The sequence below is a fragment of the Lissotriton vulgaris genome, chromosome 2_1 (assembly GCF_964263255.1).
Source record: "Lissotriton vulgaris chromosome 2_1, aLisVul1.2, whole genome shotgun sequence".
In the NCBI taxonomy this organism is placed as follows: domain Eukaryota; kingdom Metazoa; phylum Chordata; class Amphibia; order Caudata; family Salamandridae; genus Lissotriton; species Lissotriton vulgaris.
The window spans coordinates 170794712-170807473 of NC_141687.1; the positions used below are offsets into that span (position 1 = coordinate 170794712).

Sequence of the window (12762 nt, forward strand, 5' to 3'; positions counted from 1 at the left end):
GGCACAATCAGAGGGATTAGAACAGACTCAGTGATGCCTCCTGTATGGGGCACAATCAGAGGGGTTAGAACAGACTCAGTGATGCCTCCTGTATGGGGCACAATCAGAGGGATTAGAACAGACTCAGTGATGCCTCCTGTATGGGGCACAATCAGAGGGGTTAGAACAGACTCAGTGATGCCTCCTGTATGAAGCACAAAGTGGGACTAGGGCAGACTCAGTGATGCCTCCTGTATGGGGCACAATCAGAGGGATTAGAACAGACTCAGTGATGCCTCTTGTATGGGGCACAATCAGAGGGATTAGAACAGACTCAGTGATGCCTCTTGTATGGGGCACAATCATAGGGATTAGAACAGACTCAGTGATGCCTCCGGTTTGGGGCACAATCAGAGGGATTAGAACAGACTCAGTGATGCCTCCTGTATGTAGCACAAAGTGGGACTAGGGCAGACTCAGTGATGTCTCCTGTATGGGGCACAATCAGAGGGATTACAACAGACTCAGTGATGCCTCCTGTATGGGGCACAATCAGAGGGATTAGAACAGACTCAGTGATGCCTCCTGGATGGGGCACAATCAGAGGGGTTAGAACAGACTCAGTGATGCCTCCTGTATGGGGCACAATCAGAGGGATTAGAACAGACTCAGTGATGCCTCCTGTATGGGGCACAATCAGAGGGGTTAGAACAGACTCAGTGATGCCTCCTGTATGAAGCACAAAGTGGGACTAGGGCAGACTCAGTGATGCCTCCTGTATGGGGCACAATCAGAGGGATTAGAACACACTCAGTGATGCCTCCTGTATGGGGCACAATCAGAGGGATTAGAACAGACTCAGTGATGCCTCCTGTATGGGGCACAATCAGAGGGGTTAGAACAGACTCAGTGATGCCTCCTGTATGGGGCACAATCAGAGGGATTAGAACAGACTCAGTGATGCCTCCTGTATGGGGCACAATCAGAGGGGTTAGAACAGACTCAGTGATGCCTCCTGTATGAAGCACAAAGTGGGACTAGGGCAGACTCAGTGATGCCTCCTGTATGGGGCACAATCAGAGGGATTAGAACAGACTCAGTGATGCCTCCTGTATGGGGCACAATCAGAGGGATTAGAACAGACTCAGTGATGCCTCCTGTATGGGGCACAATCAGAGGGGTTAGAACAGTCTCAGTGATGCCTCCTGTATGGGGCACAATCAGAGGGGTTAGAACAGACTCAGTGATGCCTCCTGTATGAAGCACAGAGTGGGACTAGGGCAGACTCAGTGATGCCTCCTGTATGGGGCACAATCAGAGGGATTAGAACAGACTCAGTGATGCCTCCTGTATTGGGCACAATCAGGGGGATTAGAATAGACTCAGTGATGCCTCTTGTATGGGGCACAATCAGAGGGGTTAGAACAGACTCAGTGATGCCTCCTGTATGAAGCACATCGTGGGACTAGGGCAGACTCAGGGATGCCTCCTGTATGGGGCACAATCAGGGGGGTTAGAACAGACTCAGTGATGCCTCCTGTATGGGGCACAATCAGGGGGATTAGAATAGACTCAGTGATGCCTCTTGTATGGGGCACAATCAGAGGGGTTAGAACAGACTCAGTGATGCCTCCTGTATGAAGCACATCGTGGGACTAGGGCAGACTCAGGGATGCCTCCTGTATGGGGCGCAATCAGAGGGATTAGAACAGACTCAGTGATGCCTCCTGTATGGGGCACAATCAGAGGGGTTAGAACAGACTCAGTGATGCCTCCGGTTTGGGGCACAATCAGAGGGATTAAAACAGACTCAGTGATGCCTCCTGTATGGGGCACAATCAGAGGGATTAGAACAGACTCAGTGATGCCTCCTGTATGGGGCACAATCAGAGGGGTTAGAACAGACTCAGTGATGCCTCCTGTATGAAGCACAAAGTGGGACTAGGGCAGACTCATTGATGCCTCCTGTATGGGGCACAATCAGAGGGATTAGAACAGACTCAGTGATGCCTCCTGTATGGGGCACAATCAGAGGGATTAGAACAGACTCAGTGATGCCTCCTGTATGGGGCACAATCAGAGGGGTTAGAACAGACTCAGTGATGCCTCCTGTATGGGGCACAATCAGAGGGATTAGAACAGACTCAGTGATGCCTCCTGTATGGGGCACAATCAGAGGGATTAGAACAGACTCAGTGATGCCTCCTGTATGGGGCACAATCAGAGGGGTTAGAACAGACTCAGTGATGCAGCCTTTAAGAGGCTCTCAAAGTGGGGCTGAGCGCTTTCTTTTGCAAGCGACACACAGAGCACAAACTGAACGCTGCCTCTTGTAGGAGGCATTCGTTGTGAGGATAGAATAGACACAATGCTACCACCTGTGGGACACACAACGTCATTAGCAAAGACTCAGTGCTGTCTCATATCAAACATACAGGTCATTCCCACAGACCCGTCCCATGGCTGCATCCTGTACAATATCACGGAGCGAGGCTATCAAGACTCTGGACATGCAAAATGAGATCACCGCAGAGCCATAGCTGCATTCTGTGAGAGATAAAACCACAGTGGCATTATCACACACAGACCCACACACACACAAACACCTCCTCCAGTATGAGGCCTCATTAACACAATGGTAGTTAATGGATGCCTCCTGAAAGAGATGAACATCGTGACCTGGCACTGGCTCGTTGGTACCACATGACGGAGACACGTGGTGGCGTATGCACCGACGCATGCCTGCCTCTATTAAGAGGCACACACACTAGGAATGCCGTAGGGAAAAAAAGACATTAGCTCTCTCAAAGGTCGTGGTAATGGTACATTGTGGAATTCTAAGATTTATATTGCTGACTAAATATCTTTTCACTAAATGCTTTTCATACTGAAAGTTTCTAAGTGCCTTTTAACTAAATGATCCGACCTTTTAACCAAGAGTGTGTTATCCTGTGCCATCACTTTCTGGGCTCCCTTCACAAACTCATCATATCAGACACACACACATGCACATCACCCACTCTGTCCTACCAAATGTGAAAGACTGCAACCATAAATGTAATGCTGACCCTTCAAGAACATGCCCACAACATGTGCCCTGGCTGGGTGTTAGTCAATGGCGGAAATAAAGTTAACAAAGACTCACCAGCGACCCAACAGGGCACACACATACCCATGGATGGGCCCACCCACCAGGAAACATTGGCACCCCCTGGCTGCGACCATGCAAGACTCGCTTGAATGATGCCCACGAGAAAGGAACCAATAGTCAAGCCACACTGAGGGCTTACGGGTCAATGACAGGTACCTGTATCCCCAGGCGCAGCTGCTCGTCTGCGAGCCTCCTGGCAGTGGAGCGCGGGATGTTTGCCTCCACCTGGACGCTCTTCATTGCAGCGATTAAGGTGTGGAAGCTGCTGTTGGCGGCTGTTGGAGATGGGCTGATGTCCACGGACACTAATCCCTGCACGAGATCCGGCTTCATGCAAGAGAAAAGAAAAGAAAATCCACAGTGATGATCATGTACAGCTGTGTAACATGACGTGCAATACATTACTTTACTGTCCTGGGAACGTACAGAAAGAAAAGAGTTCAGTGTAACAAGGACTTTCCAGCATTGGTAACAAGGGCTCTATACCATTAGTAAGAAGGGCTCTCCGCCATTGGTAAGAAGAGCTCTCCACCATTGGTAACAAGGGCTCTATACCATTGGTAAGAAGAGCTCTCCACCATTGGTAAGAAGGGGTCTATACCATTGGTAACAAGGGTTCTATACCATTGGTAAGAAGGGCTCTCCACCTTTGGTAACAAGGCTTTCCACCATTGGTAAGAAGGGCTCTCCACCTTTGGTAACAAGGCTCTCCACCATTGGTAAGAAGGGCTCTCCACCTTTGGTAACAAGGCTCTCCACCATTGGTAAGAAGAGCTCTCCACCATTGGTAACAAGGGTTCTATACCATTGGTAACAAGGCTCTCCACCATTGGTAGCAAGGGCTCTATTCAATTGGTAAAAAGGGCTCTCCACCATTGGTAACAAGGGCTCTCCACCTCTGGTAACAAGGGCTCTCCACATTTGGTAACAAGGCTCTCCACCATTGGTAGCAAGGGCTCTATACAATTGGTAAAAAGGGCTCTCAACAAATGGTAACAAGGGCTCTCCACCACTGGTAACAAGGGTTCTCCACAATTGGTAGCAAGAACACTCTCTCATTGGCATCAAGAGCTCTATACCATTGGTAACAAGGGCTCTCCGCCATTGGCAACAAGAGCTGTATACCATTGTAACAAGGGCTTTAGGCCATTGGTAACAAGGGCTCTCAGCCACAGGTAACCAGGGGTCTCAGCCACTGGTAACAAGGGCTCTGTGTTATTGGCAACAAGGGCACTCCTCCGCTGGTAACAAGGGCTCTCTGCAACTGGTAACCAGGGCTCTCCGCCATTGGTAACAAGGGCTCTCTGCAACTGGTAACAAGGGCTCTCCGCCATTGGTAACAAGGGCTCTCCAACACTGGTAACAAGGGCTCTCCGCCATTGGTAACAAGGGCTCTCCGCCATTGGTAACAAGGGCTCTCCGTAATTGGTAACTAGGGCTTTCAGCCACTGGTAACCAGGGCTCTCTGCCATTGGTAATCTAGGTAGGCACATGATCTGAACTTCGAGAGTGACTATCAGACAACTAGTTTTAGCGTCTTTGGATAATTAGACTCTTTTTCTGCATGTGCCATTGTAGTGTAGTTCCTAGTTTCCCACTAGGCCCTGCGCATTGGAATAACATAGACAGTAGTATCGACGTGGAACTGCGGATATTCCAGGCCTCCACTGACTATGCTAAACTTAATTGGGTTGTGTTACCAACTAGCTCAGAGGTCACTGGAAACTTTCTTCTCTGCATAGGAAGTGATCAGCTTCCTTGGCACAGACAAGAAGGGATTCAGCTTTCCAACAACCGTGCAACATGACAACTTTGCTCCTCAGATCAAGAGTCAATCTCTAGGGTCGTGTGAAACAATAGACATGTATTTCACTCAGTCAGTCTAGTGCAGTTTACTTTCACGAGATGTAGAGAACAGAGAGACGGGCGTTTGTCAATAAAGGTTAACATTTATTGAACAGTCTTTCTTCTTGTAGAAGAGAAATGTATTGCCACAATTGCAAGACTTGTTATTATAAAAAGTACGTACAGTAAGATAAGGATTGCGAAATAGAACTGTAAAAGCATTGATATGGTTTCTTAGCCATACAATGGTTTAAAAGTAATAAAACATATATACAGTCATATATACATTAGGCTAACATACTCAACTGGTGCTTCTAACTAAACCTACCCCAGTGTGCCTGACCTAAGCCTAACACGTGGAAGGGGAGTAAGTAAGTAGCTTTAAGTTAAGTTGGTTTTGCCAAGGCTTGCTTTCAAGAATTCTCGTCTAAGGGTTTAGTCAACACCATACCTTTGAATAGAATGATGGAGGACTGGTATCTCCTTCAGGGGTCACTCTCGATATCCCAGTCACCCGCGAGGGTAGACCGGAAACGCCGGAGCTGGATTTCTCTGCAGGAGAAAGGCAGCGGGTCTCTTCAGCGCGTCGAGGAAGGAGGGGGAACAGCGTCCGCGGGCAGCTGGAATCTGCTGGATGTCTTCGCAGAGGGACGGCTGTTCAGCTCCTAAGCGTACTGCACCATCGGTCGCGCTTTAGCAGCGATAATGGTATCAGTAGCTTCACCACCACAGGGACAGCAGGCTGCAGCGACAGAGTGCTAGATTTACCAACACGGGGTCTTGCAGGCAGCTTGCATCAGTAGCTCGTACAACAGCAGCTCATTGCTTAAGGCAACGTTGGTAATATTTATACCTGACAGGTGCTGGGTTTGACGCAAGTTTGCTGGACATAAGACGTCAATTAAAGATGTCACTAGGAAGTGATAGTTATCAGTTGCTCATTAGAGTTCCATTACTAATCAAAACACAGCAAGCGGGGATTTCCAGGTTTGCTGAGTTTTTATCTTGTTGAAGAACTCGGAGTGTTATCTAGGAATATCAGATAGTGACTTCTGCTCTGTCATTGCACTAATTGGTCGCAAAGGAAGTGGCAGAGAGCTATGCTGGAATGTGGCTCTGTTCGTGTGAGGCCAGAGATGACTTTTCAGAAAATCGCACTTGAACGGTTATGCCAATATAGGGAATAAATGGATTTATAGCCGAATAGGGGCATAAGGTCACAGTATCGATCAGGAACCTAGATAAACACGCAACACCATTGCCTTTGTTATTTAGAACACTTTCCCACTGACAATGACAAAAAAGGTACCATGTTACAGATGAGCATAGAAAAGGGAAGCCAACTCAAAATGAAGCAGAAATGTAGGAAGCTAAAGGAGAAAGTTCTAATAAAGAACTAACAAAAGCACAATGCTAAAGGGATTAATCTAAAAAATAAATGGTGAAACTTTAAGAGTCTGCAGGCCACTGCTACTCGGTTGTTCCCCCCGACGCTCATCTCATAACACTGGCTTCAGTTGACAAACAAAGTGACCTCAATGTACTATGCATAGCACTTCAAGCTTTTACTCGCAAAGGACCTAAGTTTACTAGAGACAAGCCAGTCCCTCACATTCCACTCTGGATTCCCCAGTCATATGTTACCAATCATATGTTGCTCGATTATGGCGCATTGCCTAAACAAATATGAACAGAAGGAAAAACCTTTTTAGTTCAGGGCTCCCAATTGTAGCAGGCTCTCCTATGCAATCTGAAAGCCCTTGAAAATAAAACCGTGTTCAGCAGGAAAGCAATGATCTTCTTTTTCCCCAAAGTCTAAGGGCCTGACTAGGAGTTTGGCGGTCCGCTGGACTACCAAAACCACAGTGGCGGTGCAGCAACCGCCTCACCGGCGGTTCAACCGTGTAGTATTATGTCTTTGGCTGTCGGATCACCATAGGACAACTGCTACCGCCGGGGACCCACGATCCTTGGCGGTCTCGTAACGGTCTGATTACACAATGTGCTGGGTGTGCAGTCTGCTGCACCGCCAAGCATATTCGGAGTTTCCTCACTACCCTCCTTTTCATAGCGGTGAGCCTGCCATAAAAAGGGTGGCGGTGAGTAAACTAAGGGGGCCCTACAGGACCTCCTGGTGCCTCGGTGTGCATGCAGGGGGGCACATGGAGTGACCCCCATCTTTTTGCACCACTAGTTCCTGCACGCTGCAACCCACGGTGGCTGTCTCTCAGCGCTACCTTTCTAAAGGTTCTTCTATGAGCATTTGAAAGGAAGCTTCATGGGCCAGCCGACGCTGGACCACCCGCCCAGATTACAACTTGTAATCCGGCAGGCAGTTTTTGGTGGAGTTTGGCAGTGTGAGAGCAGTGCGGTGGCGTGCTGCCCCGCTTCCACACTGCCAAACTCATAATCAGGCCATAAGTGTTCACGTAGCATACAATAGCGATTGTGTACCAGCTGCAAAAGGGCCAACAGGCAGACATGCACTTTAACCCCTTAAGTGCTGCATCGGTGCATTGGCCGACGGCAGCACTACCTCCCCAGTGCTGCGCACGACCATTGGACGTCCATTCAGCACTAGTTCCAATGGACAGCGCAGCACTGGGGAGGGATGTTTACTAGCATCTATGAGGTTACAAATCCTAGACCATAACATCACAACATAACAAAGCTTATATGTCACTAATTCTACTTACTAAAGTGTAGTTAATCAGAAATGATACCTCACAGGATTATTAATATATATCAAATGTATGTATGGAGACAAACCAATCTCATTTAATTTTATGGTGGGGAGAATATGCACATCTGATGTTAAAATTGTCTTGGGCAACAATTTTTTAAGCACTTCCAAACTTGGCAAGATGACAAAGAGAATTTAAGAAGCCTTCAGCACAACCGACTTTGCTGATATTTGATGAGGAACAGTATACTTGTTTGGTATAAGGAGAAGCATTTTGTATTCATTTGTTTTGCAAAGTACTGAACATGTAGCCCTGTACCTACAATGGAGAAGAAGAAAAGCCAGAGTTTGAGGAGCCATAGGAAGAAAAATGTAAGATCCGACCAAAAACATGGTGGAGCATCTCTAGTCCCTATTCCTCTAGCATTGCTACTGTTGACCACTGAGGTCAGCAGAATGCATCTCTGAAGAGTTAATCCTTCAGGCATTTTCTGATGAGGTGGTGATTCAGCTGTGCTCTCAGCCTGGAATCTTTGGTATTCCAAAATGTGGACCCCTTGACAACTAGGTATCTGCCTCCAACACTCTGTCTTTTTGCATGATTTATGTTGAATGAGATGTAGATTAGTCGACCAAAGGTTCTTGGATGAAATGTCAAGTGGAGAATAGGCTTTATTCTAGAAGACCTTGTGGGTAGTAAGGAGGATGTTTAACGTAATCCTGGATTACAAAGTGAGCCAGTGGAGCACTTTCAAAGGCAATTTCATATCATTTAATTTCCAGAGGGTGAAACAGAGTTTGGCATCCACCTGTTTTAGTCTTTGTATTCAGCCTCTAAGTTTCTTGGTGAGCGCACTGGAAAAAACATTGCAGCGGTCTGGTCCTTGTATGGCTAGGGCTTGATCAGTTCCAGATGATGGTTTGTATGATGAATGTCAGGATCCTGCTGAGCAAGGCCAGTTTTACGTTTAAACAACTAACTAGAGGATTACATGGGGCGAATGAGACCTCTACTTAGAAGATTATTAATAGGTTTCTTTACTTTCTATGTAAAGTTATGAGCTTCCAACTGCTATGCATTACAAATACAACAGGTTATCAGGGGACTATTTACTTAATAATGCTCACATGGCACATGCTAGAATTGTATTTACAAAGGGTAAATAAGAGCAAGAAAACATAGATGGACTCTTGTCTTTCCCGAATTGCTGGTATCTATAATATCAAACAACACCCCTGAAGAAATATTGTGTTGCCATGCATAAAAGCCAAATAAAACGAGGAAGAATGAAATATAAAAACTATGGAAGAAAAGCCTGCCAATCTCTCTGTTTTGCAATAGTGCCTCTTCTGTAGATGAAAATGACTCATATCCCCACAAGAATCTCCTCATTCATGCAACGAACAACTTGATGAGAACGAGCAGCATGTACTCCAAAACGACAAAAGAATACTTTCTGCATCAGAGTTACTTGGTGGAAAATGAGCAAATTGGGAACTAAAACTGCTGAAAGAAACAAAAATGCTACTCTTTCCAGGCGTAGGCACTCAATTAGAACTTGGTGGACAGGGTTTGTAGTGTCATGGAGAAAACGTACACCCACAGCCTTGTGTGCAGTCCCTATTTAGGGCAAATTTTCTGAGATATGTATTTTTCCATTTGGATCCACCAGGAAAAGCATAGTGGTCCAGAATAGGAAAATAAAAAAATGACACCCCACGCTTTGGGGAAATACTCACAGGGTATATGGGTCATTATTTTGTTTTGTTTTACGAAAATTCCCACTTTAGGAGTTTGTTTCTGTAAAACAAAATCTGCTGAGCAGATACATGAAACATGGTCCACTCAGCAAATTGTCAGTGCTACCAGAGGAGCTGAGGCAGTCTTCTGAAGGCATAGAGATCTACGCATGGTAGGAAGACTACCACCCACCACTGTGGTGGCTGTAGTCTGCCAGGACCGAGGAGAATGTTACCTTCTTTTACATTGCGGACAGCAGGCCTCCCGCCACATTCCATATCACATCATAACTTTCTGATGATAACAGTATGGTGAATAAACTAGGATAACATACCAGCAGCTTTGCTGTCTTTAGGCATGCCAAGTAAGTAGTGTCCTTCTGAACCAGTTTAATAGTACTCAATTTACCACTCTCATTAGAAAATATGGTTGAGGTGAGCTGCTAAGATGCAACCTTGAGAGCTCCTTGTTACAACATGTATCAACAGTGAGAGCCTAATTTACTAATCCATCTTCTCAAACAGACGCAAATCATGAATAAGAAAAATCACATACTCTAAAAGACTACATGTCATACAAAAATAATGTTGAAACAGGCCAGAAGCAAGCGTTCTGGATCTTTATTTCATTAAGCAGAATAATTACCAGGACACTAACAGACATTGTACCGGGGTGGGCGAGCTATTGAAAGCTCATGCCAAGCTCAAGTCAGAAGCCTGGGACTGGCCCAGCTCGAGGTCCTCTGGGAACTCTCAAGCCCAAAACAAGCTGTGCTTTCCCAGGAGGCAAAGTGGCCTACTAGATACAGCTGCCGACCATGAGACATGGGGAACCAGGTTTGAATCCCGTCCTTGACTCCGCTGGAAAAAGGTGTAGCAAAGTGTGTGCCTGTTGTGAGGCAGTCCTATGTTCTTGTGCAAGGTTCTTACTATGTAAAACTGCTCAAAATAAAATGTGGATTCTGCTTGTGATCCACACTCTAATCTTATCCTCCAAAGATCAAGGACGAAGCATTAACCGTTGATGTTAGAAAGGGATGCCATCTAATAGCTGAATAGCAGTGTGGAAATTCAAAATCTGGGATCAACCCAGCTTAGCTTCCCTGCTTGACCAAATTGTGCGATCCTACAAAAAGACTTTTTCACAAGCCTCCTTTTTGGCCATTATCACATACAAGAGTTACTTCAAATAAGTGAGTTCAGCACGTGCGCTGTACAAAAATCTATTGAGTTTGATTTAATGGACTATGATATTGCTTCATCTATAATATAAATCTAGGCCACATATGAGGTACACATGACAACTCACTTGCCACTTAGTTCACTAATAGCACTGTCATCAGGGCGGAGCAAGGAATGTTTCCCAGTACATGTTTAAAAACTCCCCGTTAATGAACAGCTCTCAATGCAGTGATATAATCTTATGTACTAAGGTGAAACGTTTCTGTGTGTCAAGGAAATATACTTTATTGAAATTTGAAGACACCTTATCATATTGTAACATGATGTTTGTTGCATGATTTATATGCCAATAGTTCTTAGGCTCAGTTTGTGCATGTGCTCTGAGAGTCAGAACTACTCTTGGTTCGGCTCTCCCTTTTAATTTGTTGGCTTGCCCATCTCCACATTGCAAAAATAACAGGTGATGGACAGAATGTAGAACAATGTCATACATTCACCCCAGTACAGAGATCTGGGCCTAAATCCATCGTTTTTTTGCTCACCATACATTTCCAGTTTGAACCCAGCCATATGCAAATCAGTCTTGACCCTGTGCCCCATGGGAACAGTCCAGCCCGAACTGTCAAGCCAGGTCCTCCCTGGACTGGAAACAAGCATCCAAGGATCGGTTTCGGGCTTTCAGCCCTCATCAGCCTGGTTAGCTTGATTCCAGTGGCATGGAGAGCACGGGACCCGTATGCTCAGACGTGAGTCCCTTGCTCACTTTGCCACTGGATTCAAGCAAGCCGGGCTGAAGACGGCTGGAATGCCAGAAACAGGTCCTCGGAAGCTTGTTTCCGGTCCAGGTAAGGCATGGCTTGGCAGCTCGGGCTGGACTGTTCCCATGAGGCACAGGGTCAGACTGATTTGCATATAGCCATGTCTGAACTGGGGTGGCAGAGTGGGCTAAAGAACGGTGATGGATTAAACCCGGTATACACCTGTTACAACGCATTTGTTACAACGCACTACTGTTACAACGCGACTTTTACAACGCATACCATTACAACGCATTGCGCTGGGGGGCGCTCTAGGATAGGGAATGAGTATAATTTACTATCCAACACCTTCCCTAGGGTCCACGGGGACTGGAGTTAGAATAGTAAATTATACTTACCACTATCCAGCACCTCAAAGCGCTATGCGTTGTAATGGTATGCGTTGTAATGGTCGCGTTGTAACGGTAGGTAGTTGTAATGGTATGCGTTGTAACATGGTACATCCATTAAACCCAGATCTTTTGACTGGGTGTGAGTGTTTGATTGGTTCAGATGCTCCGTCCATAACCACCCCCTTTTGACCGCTTTTGGCCGCCATAAGTGTGGCAGGGTATGATCAGACGTGAGTCCCTTGCTCACTTTGCCACTGGATTCAAGCAAGCCGGGCTGAAGACGGCTGGAATGCCAGAAACCGGTCCTCGTAAGCTGGTGTCCGGTCCAGGGAAGGCATGGCGTGGCAGTTCGGGCTGGACTGTTCCCATGAGGCACAGGGTGAGACTGATTTGCATATAGCCATGTCTGAACTCGGCTAGCAGAGTGGGCTAAAGAACGGTGATGGATTAAACCCAGGTCTTTTGACTGGATGTGAGTATTTGATTGGTTCAGATGCTCCGTCCATAACCACCTCCTTTTGTACATCTCCACATTGCGCTTCATATGGTAGTTTGGGAGCTCCTTGTCTAAAATAAAAATTCAAGTTTTCCTCTATGTGAGACTGTATACCTAAGGAAATGCCTATTGTGCTATCTTCTTTAAACAGGAGGGGGAAAAATACGAAATGTGAGTGATATTACTGGTTCTTCGGAGTCATTTTGTTTTTGTTTTTCAATGTTTTATATGGATTTCTAATGGCATTTATTGAAAGATGAACAATAAAAGGGAACAATGTCTTTATATAATTAATAATTCGTAGTTTTTATGTACCTGAACCTGTACAAAAGCGGTAATGTAACAGTCTTGAAACATCACTGAGCAGTACAAACTAAACAAAGGGAAAGTGGCAAAAAGACACTAAACAGGATAAAAATCACATATAAATATCGAAACTACAAGTGGCAACAGCTCCATTTATATTGGTGGCGCATAGTAAATAGCTTCATATCACTTGAAAGATCATTTGTCAAGGAGGGTGAGCTCCAGCATCC

At 46.0% G+C, this 12762-nt stretch overlaps 1 protein-coding gene across 1 annotated transcript in view; it reads right to left on the minus strand.

Moving 5' to 3' along the window:
* Nucleotides 1-12762, minus strand: part of ABHD11 (abhydrolase domain containing 11) — a 194674-nt gene that overhangs the window by 127619 nt on the left and 54293 nt on the right. Inside the window, exon 4 of the mRNA XM_086958491.1 lies at nt 3287-3457. Within this exon, the coding sequence (XP_086814617.1) occupies nt 3287-3457 (171 nt within the window). The remainder of the gene's footprint in view (nt 1-3286; nt 3458-12762) is intronic.